This window comes from Panthera tigris, chromosome B1, assembly GCF_018350195.1.
Source record: "Panthera tigris isolate Pti1 chromosome B1, P.tigris_Pti1_mat1.1, whole genome shotgun sequence".
Lineage (NCBI taxonomy): Eukaryota > Metazoa > Chordata > Mammalia > Carnivora > Felidae > Panthera > Panthera tigris.
Genome location: NC_056663.1, coordinates 197716014 through 197738029, shown reverse-complemented (window position 1 = coordinate 197738029; position 22016 = coordinate 197716014). Strand labels below are relative to the sequence as shown.

At 58.4% G+C, this 22016-nt stretch overlaps 2 protein-coding genes and 1 long non-coding RNA gene across 5 annotated transcripts in view; 2 read left to right on the top strand and 1 right to left on the bottom strand.

Annotated features, from left to right (window-relative positions):
- The window catches only part of STX18 (syntaxin 18), a 121162-nt gene extending 119137 nt beyond the window's left edge, over positions 1-2025 (top strand). For all 3 annotated transcript variants that reach the window (XM_042984946.1, XM_042984947.1, XM_042984948.1), the window contains exons 10-11: positions 692-772; positions 1453-2025. In XM_042984946.1, coding sequence (XP_042840880.1) covers positions 692-772; positions 1453-1548 — 177 coding nt within the window. In that variant the 3' untranslated portion in view covers positions 1549-2025. The remainder of the gene's footprint in view (positions 1-691; positions 773-1452) is intronic.
- A 1742-nt stretch (positions 2026-3767) lies between these two features.
- NSG1 (neuronal vesicle trafficking associated 1) overlaps positions 3768-22016 on the bottom strand; it is a 29714-nt gene continuing 11465 nt past the window's right edge. Inside the window, exons 4-5 of the mRNA XM_042984950.1 lie at positions 10894-11004; positions 3768-4150 (exon numbers count right to left, since the gene is read on the bottom strand). Of these exons, the coding sequence (XP_042840884.1) occupies positions 3947-4150; positions 10894-11004 (315 nt within the window). The 3' untranslated portion in view covers positions 3768-3946. The remainder of the gene's footprint in view (positions 4151-10893; positions 11005-22016) is intronic.
- Positions 6837-10715, top strand: LOC102961629. Its single transcript, XR_444037.3, has 3 exons — positions 6837-9726; positions 9985-10401; positions 10560-10715. It is a non-coding gene; the product is annotated as an uncharacterized LOC102961629 (long non-coding RNA).

Sequence of the window (22016 nt, the reverse complement as noted above, 5' to 3'; positions counted from 1 at the left end):
GCCACATTGGGTCACACACACTGGCTCTGATCCGATCCTGACTTCCAGTGTGTCAGGTGACCTGGGCACCCCAGGCCACACTGCCCTCTTCAGACTGGGCAGATGTCCCCCCCCGCATTCTCAGGGCTGGGGCTCAAGGTGCCTGACGCACTTCCGGCTCGTGGCAGGCTCTCAGTACACGGGAGCTGATGTTTTTACGGTTTAGGTTTTCTTTCTTTTTTTTTTTTTAAGAGAGACACAGATGGTGAGACATGAAGCGCTCCCCTGAAGCTAGCGTGCGTGTCTGAAAGCACACGCATCTGGAAGCTCATGTCTCTGGATGTCATAAATACGCGGGGGACCAGAGGGAAGCCCCTGGCATGCGGTGGCTGCTACGTGTTGGCAGCTCTCGCGTTTGTCCCTTCTGGCCGGCAAGTGGCACAGGAGGTAGCAGCTGGGGGTGGAAGGGCGACAGGCACTGGGTTCTGGTCCCAGTCCTGCCACGTGGTTGCTGCGTGACTCTTGGCAAATTACTAAACTTCTCTGAACCCTGACTTTCCCTTTTGTAAAACGGGGCTGTGCCTGCCCCTCGGGACCCGGCGAGGACCCACAGGCTCCCGCTTGTAAAGCCCTGGCTGCTGCTGGCTCCTGCTGTCCGGATGCTCAGGGAAGGAGACGGTGGTCGGGTCTACCTGTCTCTCCTCTTCCATAGGAAGCCGAGATCGACAGCATTCACCAGTTAGTTGTAGGGGCGACTGAGAATATCAAGGAGGGCAACGAAGACATCAGAGAGGTGAGTACCCTTGGGCCCCCCAGGCCTCCCCGTCCGGGCAGTGGTGGTAGTCTTGCGGGCAGTCAGGGCTGCGTGAGAGCCTTGCTGGCGCCCAGCCTGGCTGACCTCCTAACCCTGCAAGACAGTCACATTTCTGTCCTCGCCAAACCTGGGGCACCTATTACCAAGACACAGGACTCACCGCCCTCCAAAGGAGCGATCGGAGGCATACGAGGTCACTCTTGGCAAGGGTTGGATCAGCCACCTGCACCAGGGGTGGGCGCCACCGGAGAAGCTTGTTGGACCCCCCACCCCGAGGGCCAGAGCCCTGGTCCCTGTTTATCGAGGCCACCACAGTGGACTCTGTTGAGTGGACATGGTCTTCTGAGTGTGGTCCTCGGGTTTGGGTTGACGTGGGACCATTTCTGGGCCACTACAGCTGCCGGGCCAGCCGCGGGGCTCTTTCTAACCCTGGGCCCTGCGTGGGCCATTTCCGGGTGTTTGCTGGGAGAAGGGTGTAGGACGTCTGAATAAGGGGGAGACACCTGTTTGTTTTCTGGTGGATTCTAAACCCACTGTTTGGCTCTGCTTACTAATTAAGGTAAGCATAAGCTCCAGGGTAGGGAGTGCGTGCGGACACACGGAGGGCGTGAGCACTCCTCAACCCAAAATCCTGTGCTCCTGCCCTTCCCGCCCCCCAGGCCATCAAAAACAACGCCGGCTTCCGAGTGTGGGTGCTCTTCTTCCTGGTGATGTGCTCCTTCTCCTTGCTCTTCCTGGACTGGTACGACAGCTAGTCTGCCCTGCTCGCTCCTGGCGCATGGGGCGCTGTCGAGGGTCTCCGGCATCGGACCAGGGCTGTGCCCAGATCCTACCACGTTGGGGGGAGGGGGCGGTGGCAGAGCTATGTGCTCCCACAAAAGGGACACCCAGACCTGTGGTCTTAGCCCGTTTAATAGCCGAAAAAGAAACTAATGAACACAAACTGACAGTGGACTGTGTGGCACTCCTGAGGCAGGGTGGCAGGGTCGTTACTGGCTGCACCCAAACTGGCGGCCGACGTGGAGGGGCTGCCCGGAGGCGGGGCTCAGGGAGGCACCGACCTGGCCCTTCCAGTGGCTTAGGGAAGAGTGCTGGGTGATAACTTCTCGCGGCAAGTGACCATCACTTAGTTTCCTGTGGCTTCTTGTCTGCCTGAGCCAAGTGCTGCAGAGTCGCTACGCTGTAGAAAACTCGCCTTTGCCTCACAAATATAATAAATGCAACTACGGTTACTTCGTGTAATATCAGTGGGTCCAGATACAGAAGGTCAGCAGACGCCTGCCTGCCCGTTGGGGAAAGGGTGTGGGGACAGACCCTGGGCCCTCAGCAAGGGGCTGCTGGGGCCCAAGGAGCATTTGTCTGCCCTTGGGCCCGTGCACCTGTCCCTCTAGAACAGGTGTTCCTGTTTGCAGTGGGAACCACATCTGTGCAGAGAGCATGCTGGTGTTCACGGGGCCCCACCTCGGTGTGGGTGCCGATGGCTCTGCATTGCCCCCTGCAAAATCGTGTGCTGTGTATGCAAAATCGAGAGTCTGTGGTGCAGCCACAGGGACCCTTGTGTTCTTTCTCTGCACAGAGTGAAAATGTCAAAAGTTACATGTGAATGGATTTACAGTCAATAAAACGTCCACTAGAAGATACAAAGGGGTGATGCCTTAGCAGTGCGTTTACGTGGGCTAGAGCTTTCATAGCTGTATCTGTGCGGGAGAGTTTGGCACGTAGTCAGTGCTCCTCGTGCGTGCTCACATCACACCCTCACAGCACGCAGCTCTAGAACACACGCCCCGGCTCCAAGGCCACGGTCATGGTTGCAAAACACCCCCCATAATAAAATCCGGTTCTGGAAGCATATTTCAGAAAGCAGTGATGGAGCTGGCCGTGGCCACCACGCTTGTTTGCAACAGATCTCAAACTCATTGTCATTTATTTTTGACCTACTGAAAACAGTGAAACTTCTGACATGTCCACCAGAAACAGCACAGATAACATGGAAGAAAATGTCTGCGGATGCCTTGTTTCCATTTAATGGTTTTACACACGTAGCTTAGCTAACTGGCAATTTTGTAAACATATCCTTTAATGTCAAGATTCAGCTTGAAATGTAACTTCTTTACAAAGATCGTGAATCGAAATGTCCTCCTTGGATCTGCAAGTTGCCACGCCGGCCCCTCCCAGCCTCCCCTGCCTGCTTCTTACATGAAAAGATTTCTAGTTCACAAAATAAAAATTAGTCTTGGCTTCCCAGCAATTACATTTTCACTTTGCCAACACAAATAAGGTCTTAAAAACTAACTCGCTAACAGGGCTGTTGGTGCAAATTTATTCATTAACAGGACAGAACAAAAAAGACCAAAGGGTGTCGCTCCTATTCAACACGTCACAGAGCAGATGGACTACCTACAGGGGCCCGGAGTTCCTCAGGCCCGTGGCCCAGGGTCCTCCCACAGCCCCTCGCCACACGTGCTGGGACACTGGACCCTGAAGCACGGTGCTCTCCGCACCAAGGTGCCAGCCAGCTCCAGGGGGTGGAATAGAGCCTCCTGAGCGGGCCCTCCTGCGGGACACTGGCACGCTTCGGAGTGGGCACGGGGAGGGGAAGGGCACACCCGCTACCGGACGTCCCATTTCCTTCCTTCTCTGCACCTCTCACTGCCATACATCATGGTGATGGCCCGGCTGCCGCCTGATTGAAGGTGGGAAGAAATCTGAAGTACAGCTTGCTCTTAACCAAGTGGGGACCCGTCTAAATATGGCTGTGGAGTAAGGTTTGCAAACAGCAGTGCGGTGGGGAGGGGGAGGGCGATAAAAAAATCGATTCCACAAGACGCATTATTTATCTGAATCCAAACCCCTTGCATATCCAGTGTAAATTTACTTTCTGATGGCATCCCATAAATCCCAGTAAAGTAGCTAAATTAAAATTCCTTAACATGGAACGTGGTGTCACAGCTCTTTAAGCAATGCTGATATGCACTTGATCTTATGCCCATGAGCGGTCGGCAGCAAGTTTTATTGGCAAAGCAGCATTAGCAAACAGAAGCGGTTGCACCATAAATGAGTAACCTCTAAATTATCGGTAATTATATTTAACGAAACGTCCCTCCAAGTCCCTTCGTTACCTTCGAGTGACACATTGTGAGGAACCTGCCCGTCTCACTGAGCTGACTTGTCAGCGGCTTCGGTCTCCTGCTCGGACAGCTTCTCTTCCGACAGAACCGACATCCAGGGTGAGACGGAGCGTGTGATGCTCTGCTTGGCCAGGTTGTAGTGGTTGATGACGGTGTAAAACTTCTCCCGGGCACTGGAGTCTTGCTCCGCGTAGTAGCTCTCCAAGCCCTCTGGAATGCACTGGGTGTTCTGAAAGACAAGGGGCCGTGGAGACGCACGTCTCGATGCTGCGGGGATGCCAGAGGGTCTCCGGTGAACACCCCCCAGGTGTTTACGGGGACCTTCCCTGGGCTTAGAGGAGAAACGCAGCCCAGCCACCGCCTGCGCTGGTCCCACCGCGACAGGACAGACATCTTTAGCGAGGTCGTGACGCAGCGGGGCTTGGGCTGCAGGGGCACGATGAGCTGTCCTGCTTCGCTAAAGACCTTCCACTAGTTGTCATTTACTTTACATCTACTAGAAAATACTTTGGACCTGTCTGCTGGAAACACAGATAGTAAAAGAAGGGAAGTCAGGAAAACCTCCTGGGAGCTGGATCTTTAGTAGGCAGGCCTTCTCCAGAGGAGGGGGTCGGAGGAGGGCACGCCCTCGAGGCAGAGGAGATGGGCTTCACAAACAGGACAGTGCCAGCAGGGTGAGGAGGGCACTGGGAAGGACGGCCGGGGTCAGACGGCCACACAAGGGCTAGAAGTCCCATCAGGGAGCTGCTGTGACCTTGTGACCCAGAAAGCAGGAGCCCAGACAGCAGTGCGGGGGGGGGGGGGGGGCACGGCGGCAAGGGAGCAGGCTATCCCAGGCAGCTGTCCACGAAGGAAGAGGCTTCGTCCCTACAGGCCACGGAACCCTGAGGGGGCCTGGGGTGGGGGAGTCCAGTCCATAGCTCTCATCAGCTGGTAAAAGGTCCAGGACCCCAGAGAGATCCTGCACCCAAGGCTGCCTTTCCTGGTGGGTCCAGGAGCCGACCCAGCCCACTGGGCCACCACTGCTGACGTGGCCCGAGCACACCATACACGTGCAGCTCACCGGGCCCACGAGCGAGGTGGGCGGGGCTGCGGATGATCGGCTTCCACGGCGCATTCTCCGCGCCAAGCAGGCGCTTGGTGCCGAGCTAACGACTAAGCTTCCCAGCTCCTGGCAGCCAGGCCAGAGGGACGGGCGTGGATGCCCACCCTCCACCTCTCCCGCGGCCCTTTCTCGCTGGCTTCGACTGCCCAGAGGCGGAGAATGCCCTGGGGGGCTGGCAGGGCAGCACAAGACAGAATTGGGGCTCCAGGATGATCTCACAGAACCGCCTCCCCCCCGCCTGGAGCCTTCATGTGAGAGAGACGGACCTCCCGCCTCGTGGAAGCCACGTTACCTTGTGTGTCTGAGCAACCAAAGCAATACACGAACGCCACGGCCTCTTCCTCAGTGAGGGGAGGCCACAGCAAAGACGGGTGCCTGGCCTTGGCCACCTCCCCACTCACCAGGAAGAGTCTGAGGACCCAGGCTCTCTGCCCACCGCTAAGGGTCTGACTCAGCACCTGTGTATCCTTAAACCTCCCCAGACGATTCTGAGGCTCCACATGCTGCACGTGGTGTCTCGGCCAAGGCCGCCCCGCTGGTGGGTTCACCGCCCAGATCTGAAGCCCAGGCACCATCCACGGCACTCTGACCAGTTAACTCCCAGGGCTTCGCAAGACGCCCAGCCGCACAGACCATCCGTTCACCTCTCCTGGGCGAGCGCCGAGTGGAGAAGGTGACAGGATCTTTGAGGACATCATCTCTGGCCACCTCGGGCCATCGCCAGGCCGGCCGGCCACAGCTGCTGCACCTCAGACGTGGGCGCTGGGAGACACGAGTGCCGGCCTGGGATGCACCAGGGGAGCCTCCCCCTGGCCTGGGCCCAGCTCTTCCTCGGTCTCTAAAACCCAACGGCGGGTGAAGAAGGCTGCTCCTTGAGATCTGCCCGCAGATGTAACCCCCACCTGCCACTTCCCCGGCAGCAGAGAAAACGGGACTGGGGTTCCACCACCCATGCTTCCTCCTCCCTCCTCCCGACCTTCTCTCTGCACCTGACAGCTGGCCAGGCGCTTCCCATGCACGTTCTCTCGCTGCGAGGCAGGTGCCGTTAGCCCCGTTTTCCAGCTGGGGCAGGTGAGACCCGGAGACGCGAAGGCACAGCAGAGTGCCCAGCGCCCCACATGGTGTCGCCGTGGGAGGCCACCAACAGGTGACCTGCTGGACTCCCGAGTCGAGAAGAGTGAGAAGTGAAACAGTCTGCCCCAGGGCCGGCGGGGCAGAACGTTCTTTTCCCGGAGCCCCGGCAGTGTCTGGTTCAGCCAGAGCTCAAGCCCCAGCTCGGGCGCACACAGGCCTCGGGAACGCGGCTCGGCTCCCCGCGCCCTGCCTGCCCTACCGGCTCAGCCTTCGGCACCTTCACAGGCGAGCGACACACTGTGACGTCGCCCTCTGAACCCCGAGGCCTCCGCAGTGGGCGGCTCCACACAGCCCGGCCCCTGCTCGGTGCCAGAAACAGCAACACAGGGCAGAGCACACGACTTGTGCAGAGAGAGCAGGGATGACGCCCCCGTCACAGAAAAGCTCCCGCTGCTCAGACGTAGCGGCCGCTCGTGATCGGGGTCCCTCTCCGCCCGGATGGCTCTCCTGGGATGCCGGCCTCGTGTCTACGACGAGGATGGCCGGGGGTCGGCTCTCCCTCAGGTGGGCTGTCCAGCAGGGTCGGGAGCTGTGCCAGGCACCAGGATCACTGAAAGGAACACGCCAGAGCCCGGGCCATGGGCCCTACGCTACCTACTAGCCCCCGTGCCCCTCCCCGGGGCCTTTACTCGGGAGACCCGGGCTGTGCTCCTCTGACACCGAGAAGTGGCGGGTCTGGCCCCTCAGCGGAGCGAGGTCGGGGCCTCCTCGGTGTGGCTGCTGACGGATGGAGGCTGTCGTGCCTGGTCCGGTGCCCGGCCCACGAGCTACCGTTTCATCACTGCTGGGTCTGGGAAGACAGCGAAGGGGTACAGACAGCACTGGGGTCTTGCAGAGGTGGACGACACGTCCACACGCCTCTGTTCCCCAGGACGGACCCTGCATGCCAGGCGGGTGCCGTGGGTACTTCCCTGTTGGGTAACCCAGAGACGAGTGACCGCCGTGGACAGCGGCAAGGGGACAGAATGAACGCGTGCTCTCCCCTCAACCCGGTCCTGCCCCGAGAGTGGAGAACAGTCCTCCTCTGGTCAAAGGATCAGAACCACCTTCCGGGAGCATGGAGGACTATTTCCAGAAGAGGAAGGACAAAGGACTGCGGCGTGCCCCACACCCCGCTCTGCCTGTCCAGCCCGTCGGGCCAGGCGGCGGCTTCAGAGTCGGCCCATGCTGCAGGCCAAGTTCACCGCGGTTCCTCCTGCTCTGAGCCTCGGCGCCCCCCGTCTACGAGATGGGGCCGAGGGGCCCCGCATGCTAGGTGGTCGTGAGGACTGCAGTCCGCGATGGGCAGCTCGGGCAAGAAGGCAGGATGTGTCCATGCTCACCTACGCCCACATCTGGGCGTCAGGAAGCAGCCGCCCCCGTCCGGCAAGGCAGGCGGCCACCCCCTCCCCAGCTGCGCTGCCACCTGCGCCCCGTCCTCTCCCCCTGCCACTCGCCAGCACCCGCCGGGCAGTGTGGGACTCCACTCCGGTCCAGGACGGGGCCTCCAGGCCTAAGAGAGTGGCCCTGCCCTCGGGGCACCAGGCCAGGGACGACGGGCGGTTCTGCCACTGCCCGCACGCGGGCCGCAGGAAGCAAATGCGGGGCAAGCACCACGGTGGGCAGGTGGCAGGTGAGAACCCCAGTTCCGAAGTAGCATGGGGCCAGGGGCTCCCCAGTATGTTCTGACCCTGCCCCCATCAGGCCAGAATCACAGCCACACGTCCCCCTGAGGGGGGCCCTGCCCCTCATCTCTCAGCCATGAAGGGAAATGACCGTCACACCAACGAGGTAATCCGAGGAAGCGTGTTCCAGCCCTCGGCACACAGTCAGCACTGGCAAGTGTTCCTCGGGCACGAACTCCACCGAGAGAACAGGGGTGTCTGACCGTCTGCGTCAACACGCAGGGCTGGGCAGTTTCCCGGTACGTGGAAACCCTCCTGTGAAATTCCTATGATGGCTTCACGGTTTCAAGAAAAAGGCAGGAACTTAGCACCTGCCCCCACCCCTGCCCACCTGTCAGGACGGGACACTCTGGCGGGGAGGCTTGGCCACAAGGAGCCTCCCCTCACCCGCGGCGCAGGTGCCTGCCCTCTGCTTTGTGCCAGGACCTCTGCGGCACCCGTGCCCATCAGCCCTTCCCACGGGTCCCCCTCTGGCTCTGGGGTCAGCAGGACCCAGCCCAGTCTGTGGCCTCGGTCCAGGAGCAGGCCCTTGCCACCGCGGGCAAAATGGACTCCTCATTCAGTCTGCATCCTAGGTGACCTGGAAGCGGTGACCCCGGGCACGCACAGTCACCCTGGCCGCCTCTCTGCCCTAGTACTGGGTATCTGCCCGTCTGCTCGCCACTTGTCTCCCCACCGGAACACCGGCCCCACGGGCAGGGCCTGGACTCCTCCCATCCTGCACCACATGCCCAGCACCCAGCAGGGCTCCCCACAGGAAGCACTGAATAAATATGTACGAAGAACCCGTGGGGGGTGACCTTGGGGCACAAGGAAGACCGTGTCCGTGCTGCATCTAACCACCGGTACAACGGGGATCTACTGGTACCTACCCAGGTTTTGGGGAGCATTCAGAAATCCCCGTGGGAAAACCCCTATGAACTGTCAGGTCTGTGTGTGACGTGTACAATCGCAAAACAGGCAGAAAGGCAGGGAGGGGACTTCGGCACGCATCGCACTTCTCCCCCCTCCAGCTTCAGCCAAGGGCTCTTGGACCCAGACTAGCAGTTCTCCAGCCCTCCAGCTGTCCTTCCAGGAAGGACATCTGCCCCCAATTAGATGGAAACGCCAATGAAAGATGCCCAAGTCCCAAGGGACACAGCTACGGAACACTCACTTGGTGCCGGCTGGGCACCAGGATCACCCGTCCCGGCCTCTGAACGCACAGGCACCTGCCCCCTTCCCTGCCAGGACTCTCAGAACCAGGCCTTCGTCTCTGACTCCACCTGCCTGCGCCAGCAGAACTTGGCCTTGCAGGGAGGGCGGGGCAGCTTCAGGCTGCACCCTCCTCTTCCGTGCAGGACGAGTGCCCCGGGCCCAGAGAAAGAGCCAAGAAGCGGACCCTGCATCCTCCTGATGGAGCCGCTGGCCCCTGTTCTTTGTGAGCAGCCCGTCTAGTCCCACGAAGCTGTCCTCTGCACACGTGGGTCCCGTCAGGGCACCGTGCCCACATCTGCTCTGCTTCCTCTCCATGACCTCGGCCCCCCCTGCGTCACCCAGCCCTGGACCAGGCTCTCCCCTGCATCCCAGAGTCACTCTTCAGCCTTATGTCACGTGGGTGTCCTCTCCATCCCCAGCGCCCTGCCGAGTCTCTTCCTAGGCTCCCTGCAGCAGCCTGCTGGGCCATCTCGCCAACCCTCCAGCCTCCCTGGGCCACTGAGTGTGAGTGGCCGTCCTGTCACTCCCCACCCCCCTCCACTCCGGGGGCCTCTACCTGGCACCAGAGGTGGTGCACAGACTGGCCACAGCTGGCTTATCCCCCGCTGCCTCCAGGCTGACCCTGCCTGCGTTCTGCCATCAACCGTGTCTGCTGCTCCCCTAGCCCACCTGGTCTGGCCCGGCCGGCCTCCGGAGTCTGCTGACGTACGTACTCGGTCAAGGCCAGCCCTGCCCTCCTCCAAGCCCCGCCAAGGCCTCTGGGCTGGTCTCCTCTAAACCGTGGTGCCTCCTGAGCTTCCAGATAGCCCGGCCCAGGGTGTGGATGGGTCCACTGAAAGGGTGGGGTGGGGGGGGGGGTTCCCCGGGTCCCCACACAGCTCCCTCACTGGCCTCCTAGAGGCAACCTGACCACCCTTCTAGAAACTGCAGTGCCCGACCCTGCCTTGCTCTTTGGTTTTCCAGGGCTCATACCCTAACTCAGAATACAACTGATTCCATGCGTCTTTTGAGGAGGGCAGGGAGCTTCCCAAAGGTGGGGGTCTCTACCCGATGGGCCCCGGCTGTGCTGCACCCGGAATACCAGCGGCAGCCACCGCACGTGGCACGCACAAAATGCATACCTGCCGGCCGGGGGAGGGCCGCAGGGTCAGAGCACCGCGCACGGGCGACATGCCAGGAAGCGTGAGGTCTGTTGAGCCTGCTGCCCCGTGCGAGCCTTCTGCGTCCCTCACAGCCGTGAGACCCAAAGCAAAGCCACCTGGTGACGCGACAGACCAAGCCTGTCCGTGCACGTGCTCAGCACGGGCTTCTCCGGCTTTGATTTCGGCAACACCGGCCCCTGGAAACGGTAGCTTTTCCCTTCACGCTGGCTCTCGAGAGGTCAGAACCAAACGTGGGGGGTCGGGGTGGGGGGCCAGATGCCGCGCCGTGGGAACTGGGAGCAAGTCCACTGGGAGTACGTCTTCCCTCCTCCTGCCTTCCCCCCTCCCCTCCATCTTCTCCACTCCTCCCCTGTGTGACCTTCTGTGCCATTTCAGGCTTTCTGGAACAAGGCCGCGTCGCATCAGCAGAGCAGGCATTTCCGCCAGCGTGGAGAGCTGGCCAAGCAGGCGCCGGAGGGACAAGGACAGGCACGGGCGGGAGGTGGGGCGTGCCCAGCTCTGCTCCCCTTCCCCCTGGGCCTCTGCGCACGCCCCCCCGGCAGAGGTCCTTGTTTACAGCTCCACCCTGCCTTCTCCCCCTGCCCCTCTGCCCCCCTCCCCTGCTCCCTTCCACAGGGGCCCCATCGCAGGCCACCCGAGGCCAGAGCAGGGCTGTGTCCCTCGGAGAAGGCACGGGGTGGGGGGTGGGGGGCCGGGGGCGGGGCCTTACCTTGAGGACGAAGCCGTCAGGGCAGGCACGGTCATATTTGTACACCTTGTAGACGACCAGGAAGACGACGCAGGTGAGGAAGGCCAGGGCAAAGAGGACCAGCACGGAGACCTGTGGGCAGAGGGGGGCCCGTCAGGGTGGCTGCGAGGACCACGTGTGGGGCGGCCGGACAGACGAGAGACGGTCTCTGGAGGGACGCAGCTGGAAAAGCCCCGGGAAGGCTTCAGCTGCATCACGTTTCACTGGACAACGTTTGGTACCGTCTGCGTTTTTCACCATCTCCACACGCCACCGTTATTTTAAGTGACCCGTTTTTAGGATTCCAGGCCCTGTGGGGAGAGCTCAGGTACAGGGATGATCAAACGTCACGGACACTTTCTGCCTGCTGCCAGTTACTGAGGTGACGCGGCAGCCACCAGCTGTTCAGATGTCTCCTGCGCCCGGGACCCCAGCCCTGCCCTCGCGAGCTGGGACCAGCTAGGCAGGAAAGACAGGATCTCGGGGGCCCCCATCACCTCTGCCCTCAAGTTTCCCGCAAGCTCAGTTAATTGTGTCCCTCCCCAGAGGGCAGTCCCCACGAGCCTAGGTGTGGTGCTCGCCGTCACGGAGCGTGTGCTCCTCTGACATTTGCGGATCGACGAGTGACAGAACAGCGGGCGATCCGGCCCCCGCGGGAGGACACAGGGCATAGGGGACAAAGCGACACCAGATCCGGGCACCGGAGGTGCTCACCTGGCTGCTAGGAGCCCCCTGGCAGGGCAGAGCACATCCGGAGGCTAAAAGGATGTGCAAAGGCACGGCCGGTCAGCTCGGGGAAGCGGGAGCCTTCCTGCTGACGGGCTGCCCCTCCCCACCCGGTTACAGAGGGCTCTGAGGCTCCTGAGGTGGGGGAGAGGTTCAGAGCCACGCGGCCCTGGGTGCTGGCACAGAGCAGCCCCCCTCACCCCGAGGGCAGGGCGGGCACAGCTGTGCCGCTTCCTGAGGCTGCACAAGAGGCCCAGGGGCGAGCCCTGTCCTGGCCTCAGGGGACCCGTGCCCGGGTCCCCCGACACCGCGGGGCCTCAGTTACCGTACAAGCTCTCCATCTGGGAAAGCGGAGGGTGGCGCTGGGCCTCACGGGATGTGTGGGGGAAGTTGGTACACACTGCCCGCTCACCTGGAGGACAGACGGACAGACACTGGCCCCGCTGTGAACCGAAGTCACCAGCCCCATGCGTCCCCCTACACCCGCCCCAGGCACCACGGCCCCGGTCCCACCGCTGGGCTGTGCCGTGCCACGCGGAAGCCCCTGAACCTCTCTGGTCCCCAGGCCCCTCGCCTGTGACACAAGACACTTCCCCACCTCCCAGTTGCCATGAGGATACGAGGGAGGAATGAACTCGACAGACGCCCACGAGGAATGGTAGGAACTACCACGGCGAGCATTTCCCCATCGCTGGGCCCTGCCTCCATTTGCCAGGCTCTCCATCCCCAGCCTTCAGAGTCCTTCTGAGGCCTGCAACTCGGCCTTGGCCGGACCCGGCCCGGTCCAGCGCTGGGCGGCACGGAGGTGAAGGGTGCAGCCGGCTGTGCCTTCCTGGCGCGGTGCTGACACTCTGCACGCTCCAGGCGGCTCCCACGCCCTGGGGCCCAGGGGCACCCAGACTCTCCCTTCTCCCGCACGCCCAGCCCGGCCGCCGCCTCCCCACCGCTCCCGCCTCCCACTCACTGCAGCCGGGACACTTGTCCCCTGTGTCCCCTTGCCCAGGGAACAGCCCCTCAGGCCCCAGGCAGCCAACAAGTCTCCGCATCCCCTTCCGTGAGGCCCTTCCTGCCCGTCCCTAAGTCCCACCTGTCCCCATTCTCTGCCCCCCAAGTCCCTTCTTCCCTTCCCGTGACCTCGCGACCCCCTCATCTGGACCATCAGGGCTGTCACCCTAAGGGTCAGAGGCCCTCCACCTGCCTGGACAGCCTGTGTTGCACGTGGAGCCCGTGCCTGACACAGGGACGGGAGATGAAGTCACGGGTGCTTCAGGGCTCAAAGCGCCCGCGGGAAAGGCCACTGGGTTCCAGTGGTGACTGCACTGCATGGCAAGAACGCTGCCTCAGACCCCAGACGGCCCAGGGAGGCCAGAGGCGCCAGGGCGCGGAGCTGAAGGAGGTCAGATGTGCGCGGCGGGGGGTCGGGGGGGGGGGGGGAGGGCCGCCGGGACACCCAGGCTTTCCGGCAGAGCCGCCTTGCCGCTGGCGACACCTGGGATGGGCAGGCGGCCCCCGCTGGGCCCGGGCTCCTGCCCACCAGGGGCAACGAGAGGACCCGGCTCCCAGGCCTGGCGGGAGGGCTGCAGACGCGCACGGTGCTCCTGAGGACGGCAGGCGCTGCGGAAGGACGCGTCTGCCCTGGCCGCTGCCCTGTCCCCACCGTCGCGCCCGCGCGGGTGGCCCGGCTCACGGTCCAGGCCACACAGCCCCCCTCACACCCGCCGCCCTGTCCTCCCCGAGCCCCCCGCCCCACGCTCACCCAGGCTGCTGCTCAGCCGCACCTGCCCTGCCCGGGACCCAGGCCGTCTGCTGGCAGCCCCTGGGAGCAGCTCGGGGGGCTCCGCGAGGTCGAGAGCAGCTGCTGCTTCTGCCAGGGTGGTCGGTGAGAAGAGCTGCATTTGACAGAACTGGTTTCCTTCACAAGCCTTCGTGTTTTATTTTGGGCATTTGAAAACATCGTTCCAAGAAGTCCAGAGCATAGCACACAAGAGGTTAAGAGGCCCTGTTAGAATGTTATCTCCTTGGGGCGCCCAGGGCGGGGGGGGGGGGGGGGGGGGCGGGGGCTCAGTCGGTTGAGTGTCTTGACTTCAGCTCAGGTCACGATCTCACAGTTCGTGGGTTCAAACCCCACGTTGGGCTCTGCACTAACAGCCTGGAGCCTGCTTCCAATTCTCCCTCCCTCGCTCCCTGCCCTTTCCCCACTCATGCTCACTCTCTGATAAATAAAATAAATAAACAAACCCTTTAAAAAGTAAAATAAAATCGGGGCACATGGGTGGCTCAGCGGGTTGAGTGTCCGACTTCGGCTCAGGTCATGATCTCACAGTTCATGAGTTTGAGCCCCGTGTCGGGCTCCATGCTGACAGCTCAGAGCCTGGGGCCTGCTTTGGATTCTCTGTCTCCCTCTCTCTCTCTGCCCCTCCCTAACTCACACTTACTCTCTCTCTCTCTCAAAAATAAACATTAAAAAATTTTTTTGAAGAGTATTATCTGCTCAACAAAGTATTAGACTGAATTCAATAATGCATTAAAAGGATCACACAGCATAAGAGGGTACACTGATTCCAGGGAGGCAGGCACCTTCAGCACCCACGATGTGATACGTCACATGAATAAAACAAAGGATAAAAACACATGATCATCTCAGCAGATGGAGAAAAAGCGTTTGACAAAATTCAATATCCACTTACGATAAAAACTCAACACAGTGGGTATAGAGGGAACACGCCTCAACGTAATAAAGGCCGCACAGGACAAGCCCACAGCTAACATCATAATGGTGTAAAGCTAAAAGCTTTCCCTCTAAGATCAGGAATGAGACAAGGATGTTGACCCTCACCACTTCTGTTCAACATAGTATTGAAGTCCTCACCACAGCACCTGAGAAAAATAAAAGGCACCCAAATTGGAAAGGAAGAGGTAAAACTATCACCCTTTGTATGACGACATGACATTATACATAGAAAACCTTAAGGACTCCACCAAATCACTCTCAGAACTAATCAACAATTCAACAAATTTGTAGGACACAAAATCAATACACAGAAAGCTGTAGTGTTTCTATACATAAATGGCAAACTACCTAAAAAAGAAAACAATCTCATCTGTATTTCCATTTAAAAGAATCAAATACCTTGGGATAGATATAACAAGGAGGTGAAAGATCTGTGCCTTGAAAACTTTAAGACACTGATGAAAGAATCTGAAGACACAAATAATGGAAAGGTAGTCTGTGTTCATGGTTGGGGAGAATTAATATTGTTCACGTTGCACAGAGCAATCTACAGATTCAATGCAATCCCCTGTCAACATCCCAGTGGCATTTTTCACAGAAATAGAACAATCTTCAAATCTGGATGGAACCACAAAAGACCCCGAATAAGCAAAGCAATCTTGAGAAAGAAGAACAAATCTGGACGTATCCTGCTCCCTGATTTCAAACTACACTACAAGGCAACAGCAATCAAAACAGTCTGGTACTGGCATAAAAACAGAACAGAGAACCCAGACATAAACCCACACATAGTCAACTGACTTACAACAAAGGAGGCAAGAACATACACCGGAGAAAGGACAGTCTCTTCAATAAATGGTGTTGGGAAAATTGGAGAGCCACATGCAAAAGAATGCAACTGGACCACTTTCTTACATAATATACAAAAACTAACTCAAAAGCAATTAAAGACATATGACCTGTAACCATAAAACTCCTAGAAGTTAAGGCTCCTTGACATTGGTCTTGGCGATGATTTTTTAAATCTGACCCCAAAAGCAAAGGCAAACACAGGCAACAATAAATGAGTGGGACTAGATCACACCAAAAAGCTTCTGCACAGCAAAGGACACCATCAACAAAATGGAAACGCCAACCTCCTGTGTGGGAGAAAATACTTACAAGTCATATCTGACAAGGGGCAAAAATCCAAAATATATAAAGAACTCCTACAATCTAATGGCCAAAACCCAAACAATCTAACTTTTTAAATGGGCAGAGCATCTGAGCAGAGCATCTGAACAGACATTTTTCCAAAGGAGACCTGTGGATGGACCACAGGACCGTGAAAAGGCGCTCGCCGTCGATCATCAGGGAATCAAAACCGCAGGGAGCGACCCCTCACACCTGTTTGAATGGCTGTTACGAAAAAGATAAGAGACAGCAAGTGCCAGAGAGGATGCAGAGAAAAAGGAAGCCTTGAGCACTGGTAGAAAAGCAAACCGGTGCGGCCACTCTGGAGGACAGTATGGCGTCTCCTCTGCCAGTTAAAACCAGAATTACTATGTGATCCAGCAATTCTGTTTCTGGGTATATACCCTAAAGAAGTGAAAGCACGGACTCAAACAGTCGGTACGAATACACCGTTTTCATATCCGCCTTATCCACAGCAGCCAAGACGTGGAAGCAACCTAAGTGTCCATGGATGGACGAGAGGGTGAAGAAAAGGTGGTGTGTGTATGTGCATGTTGCACACACACACACACACACACACACACACACACACAATGGAGTAGTATTCAGCCAGAATAAGAAGGAAATCCTGTCCTTTGCCACAACAAGGATGGACCTGGAGGGCATTATGCTAAATGAAGAGAAAGACAAGTACCTTATGAGCTCACCTATGTGTGGAATCTAAAACAAAAAAACAAGCTCGGGTGGGGCCCCTGGGTGGCTCAGTTGGTTGGGCCTCCCACTTCGCCTCAGGTCATGATCTCACAGTTCATGGGTTCGAGCCCTGCATGGGGCTCTGTGCTGATGGCTCAGCGCCTGGAGCCTGCTTCAGATTCCATGTCTCCCTCTCTCTCTGCCCCTCCCCTGTTCGCACTCTCTCTCTCAAAAAATAAACAAACATTTTAAAAAAAATGTTTGAAAAAAATTAAAAACAAAACAAAAAAAAGCTCGGAGATACAGCGACAGATCGATGGGGTAAGCGAAATGGGTGAAGGTGGTCAAAGGTACAAACTTCTAGTTTTAAGGTAAGTAAGTCCTGGGGATACGATAGAGAATAATACTGTGTTGTATGTTTGAAAGTGGCTAAGAAATTAAACCTTGAAAATTCTCATCGCATGCACAAACTGTAGCTGTGTGGTGATGGTGTTCCCTGGACTCAATTTTGGTGATCATTTCACGACATGTAAAAATACGGACTCTCTCTCACTCCTGAAATTAATGGTGTGTGTACAACAGTTCTCAATTAAAATCCATATGCACGCACACACGATCTCACATCCTAGGGCAGTCTTTAACCTGTCCCTTGAATGTGGAAGCCGTGACTGTGTTTGGTTCACGGCGCCCCATCTGTTTAGGTTTAAAAATAAGCCCCATCTCTCGGCGGGGCTGTGGGGAACCACTCTCCTCCTGGAACCCGGCCTGGGCCTTGCGACCAGGATTCCCAGGCCTGATGACCTAGGAGCCCATGGAACCAAGGAAAGTGAACGTGACGGTTCCCGGAGGACTCAAAGGAGGGAGGCAGAGAAATCCAGGGACAGTTGGGAGGTGGCGCCTGGTGTAGCAAAGCCCTTCCCCTGCGGGTTGTCCCCACTCTTTCCCCCACACCTCTGCAAACTCCAAGCCTCTCCTGGGCCCCAGGGTCTGCACAAACCTGGGAAGTGCCCCATGGTCGGAAGAGAAATGTGGGTTTCCTATTCACCACCTGGCATAGGGCACCCCTGCGGTTATCGTGGCCTGAGGAGAGAGCCCCGGGCCTTTCCAGAAAGATCCCCAGCCGGCTCAGAATTGGCTCCTGGCTCTGCCACCTGCCAGCTGTGTGCCTAAGCAGGTCACCTGCGTATCTTATGTCTACAGGCGGGGAACAAAGCCTCGTGCTCTTACACGTTTATCAGGAGAATGACTAGGGATCAGGGCTCTGAAGAGATGTCAGCCTCATGTGCTAGGCCCATTATGGGTTAAACTGTGTCTCCCCCTCCCCAAAATATAGAAGTTCTACACCCTGCTACCTTTGAATGTGGCCTTATTTGGAAATAGGGTCTTTGCAGATGTGATTAAGTTGAGGTCATTAGGGTGGGGCCTAACCCAATTTGACAGTGTCCTTATGAAAGGGGAGACAAGACACAGAGACCTACACGCAGGGAGAAGCTCGAGAAGACAGAGGGGGGGAGGGACGTGTCTGTAAGCCGAGGGCCGCCAGGAGCCACCAGAAACTGGGAAGAGGCAAGGAAGGACTCCCCTCCAGCCTTCAGAGGGAGCACGTCCCCGCCGATACCCGTATCTGGGCTTCTGACCCTCGGAACGGAGACACGCCCCGTCTGCTGGCTAAGCCCCCAGCGGTGAACCTGCCACGGCGGCCCTGAGGGCTGGAGCTGTTTGGGGGGGGGGGGGGGGCCAGGGCTGGCTCGCGTCCCCTGAGGTGTTCTCTGTCTGCTGCCATCCCTGTCCCTTCCCCAGCACGCCAGGTTGGGTCACCTGCTCTCCTCCTCACCCTTTGAAGCCCTGGCCGGGCCCCTGCCTCCCCTCCAGGAAGGCTCTGGAACATCCCAGCGTCTCCCAGCACCAGCAGCACAAGCATGGACACCGCACAGCCCAGCATCTACTGTTTCTGTGCTTCAAGTGAAACGAAACTGTGTCCCAGTTTGGAGACACAGGGAGGAGTCTCACCAATCTCCCTGCTCCCGTGAGACAGCTAGGCACATTCTAGAAAGAAGTGTGAAATTACTTAGAGCCGTTTCGCTGGAGTACCCTTTAGGCTGTTTCCTACGTCGACACACCCTGACCAGAAGCATCCTGGGGAGCCCCCAGCCGCCAGCGACCCCACCTTTCAACCAATTCCAGAATAGTCTGACTAGAAGACAAACTGGCCACTCGCTGCCCAACGCGCGTCAAGAGCCCTGGGTTCCAGGCCCGCCAGGCCCACACGCATCGTGACTTCGGAAAGGGCACGTGGCCCCTCTCCGCCGGGAAGTGGCCATGCCAGCCCAGCCCCCGGGTTTGCGGTGGGGAGCCCAGGAGACCCCAGCTGGGCAGTCGGGGGTGGGCAGGGCGAGCCCTTGCTTCACAAAGCCCATCCCCTCACGGTGTTGCAGCACCGGGACACGGAAGATGCTCAGAGACCATCGCATCTGGCACCTTGATGTGTGATGGAGGCCCGGTCGCTGAAAAGGCAGCACCTTCGAGTCGAGCCAACGAGACCCCCAGGTAGTCCGAGGAGCCCAGGGACACACGCAGGCAGCGAAGCAGCAGCCACGTGCAGTGGCCCAGGTGAGCACAAAACAGGGGCGGAACCACGGCTGTGTTAGAATCACAGGAGCCTCTGAGGATCCCAACACCAGGACCCCACCCAGAGCAGAAGACGGTGGGGGGGGGGGGGCAATGACTAGGCCTCAGTAGCATTTAAAATTTCCCAGACACTTCCCATGCACAATATAAGCTGAGGACGGGGTAAACGGAGGAACCCCTTCTGCAAGGGATTCCTGGAGCCTGAGGCTGCTGAGCTCCCCTCCCCCCACCCAGCCTGGGCACTCCTGTGCCGAAGCACCAGTATTAAGGGTAGCTCCAGAGACTTCCACCACGCTCTGTGCTCTAGCAGACCGTTAACCACGGCTCGTGGACTCCTCATGACAGCTCCCGAAGGCAACACCACGGGCTGCCTTTTACCCTCGAGGACGCTGAGGCTCAGACGCGTAGGTGACCGGCCCAGGGCACACCGGCTGGGTAAGCCGAGTGTTGTCTCCCAAGGACATCCAGGTCCTAACCCCTGGAACCTGTGCACATCATCTTCTACACAAAAAGTGACTCTGCCCCTGCGATTGAATCAAGGTCTAGAGACGGGGAGACCTCCTGGAATATCCGGGTGGGCGCGAGCGAAGTCCCCAGCGTCCTTACGGGATGGAGCAGAGGAGACAGAGCAGGGACTGGAGGACGCCGGGCCAGGTGGAAGAAGGGCCACGAGCCAAGAAGCGTGGGGGCCGTGGCTCTGGTGGCTCCAAAAGCCCAGGAGACGGAGCCCCCCAGCGGGAGCCCCCCAGCGGGAGCACCTGCCAACACCCAGATGCCCTGACTCAGGGCTTCTGACCCCCCAGGACCGTAAGAGAATCCGTGCGTGTTGTCCTGAGCCACCCAGGTGGTGGCACTTTGTGACAGACGCCCCCGGGAGCTCATTCGCCTCCTGGAGCGCAAGGCCCCAGCACGCACCGAGGGAGACAGGGAGTCACTGGACCCAGCTGGCCGGCGGCCCATCTTCTCAGCGAGTACTTACGGAGCCAACCCCGAGCATCCCCACGTCAAATGGGGCACAAGTTCCGTCTCTAGAGGTGCCAGTCGGTCTGGGTTTTGTGAAGCAAACGATCACACACAGGAAGGAGGGGGGCCCCGGGGCTGCTGTGCCCCCCACGGGCTCCTGGAGGCCTGGAGAGCCTGGGCTGCCAGACGGACGGCGCCTGCTGTCGCCTGCGTTCGGGCGGGGCTGTGGGCAGGGGTGGGGGGCAGGGAGCCCCCGCGCTGGAGAAGCACCTTTCCTTAGAAGCAGGGCTGTTCTTTCAGAGCCGTCGTCTCAGCCGGGCACCCCGGGGCCCAGTGCTGGCGACGGATGCTTTCCCTGGCCCACAAAAATGGTTTTCAGTTTTGTTGTAAAACCAGGAAGAAAAGAACTGTATGATGATAATGGGTCCAGCCTGCATTGTATTCTTCAGACCGAGACAGTCATATGCTAATGTCCTGTTTTCTTTTCCTAAGGATGAAGGGGCTTACAAAGGCAAAAAAGGGCCCCAGGGCCCTGCCTTCTTCCACCTACGGAATCCCAGGTGGCTGGTAGACATTCTCAAGAAGGTGGCTACCTTGACCTGTCCTTGGCCCCACCGCATCAGCCCTGCTCTCCGCTGCATGGTGTGAACTCATCACGACTGGGGGGGTGGGGGCAGGAGAAGGAGGGGAATCCCTACTGTGCTTGGGGAAGACGTGGGGGCGGGGGGTCTGGGTCTCAGAGGAGGAGCTCATGAGGGCAGCAAGGGTGGAAGGCGTGTTTGCAGAGGAAGAAGGCTGTGCCAAAGCCCAGAGCATCAAGGGACGCGGTGCGTTCGGCCAGTGTGGCCGGCGCATCACATGTCCTGCAGGAGGGGACCCAAGCCAGGTGACACAGGTCCCTGTCTGCCACATCAAGAAGCAGGAACCCAGACGGTTCCTGGGCACTTGCAGAATTCCAGGAGGCAGCCGCCTCTTTGTGACAAGTTACCATTTCTCACAACACTAGGAGGCTCCAAGTTAGCTGAAGGACACGTTCGCCACCAATGTGTGCGTGCGTGTGAGCGAGAGTGAGTGAGAGGAAGCAGATTCTACATCACCCCCAAATGTGTATCACTTCTGTGCAGCTGTCAGTAAAAGCTCCAGAGCAGGAGACTGTGGGAGGCAATCACAGCTGTTCTACCGGAGCTGGACTCCTGGCCGTGTCCACTGGCACTTGCCGCGTGGGAGCCCAGACCGTGCCTTGGGCCGTGGCCTTCAAGGGACCAGGGGCCAGCCCAGCACAGGGTGTCTGCTGTGTTTGTGCCACTGACTCTCCGGGAGCCAGAAAAGGCTACAGATCCCTCTCCGAATCATGCTCGAGATACGCACAACACCATACCTGGGACGGCACGGAAAACCCATCGTGCTGAAATACTGTTGTCAGAAGACCGCAAAAGATATAAACTGATGATACATATATACTTGTTTCTTTATTAACATCAAGCAAGATCTGAGAAATACTGTGATTTCAAAGAAAGGAGGGGATCCAGGCACCAGCTACGGCGTGACACAAAAACACCAGTGCTCTGCACCAGTGAGGGTCACAGGCAGCACTCGCCCTGCTGTCATTTACTGCCTGCGGCCAAAGGGAAAGGACTTGAACTCTGCAAACGGAAAAACACTGCTAAAAGAAATCAGGGAAGACGCAAAAAAAAAACAGGGATCCCAAACAGCCGAAAGCAATCTTGAAAGCAGAGAGTAAGTGGGAGGACTCATCTTCCCCAATTTCAAAACTTACTGCAAAGCTACAGTAATTAGGACAGTGCGGTACTGGCATAAGAATAACCATATAAATGGGATGGCACAGAGAGTCTAGAAATTAAACCCTACGTCAAGATCAACTGGTTTCTGAATCGAGTCGCCATGCCCATTCAGGGAGGCAAGAACAGTCTCTTCAACAAATGGTGTTGGGACAACTGGCTTTCTACAGACAGAAGCAGCTCGAAGCTCGACACCTACCCCACACCATCCACAAAAATTAACTCCAAATGGAATGAAGACCTAAATGTGAAAGCTAAAGCCATAAAACTCTTGGAAGAAAACACAGAGGTAAATCTTCATGACCTCAGACTTGGCAGGTGGCACACCTCTCCTGCTGGGGGCCCCTGGGAGAGGTCAACGGTGTCTTAGATGTACCACCGAAAGCACAAGC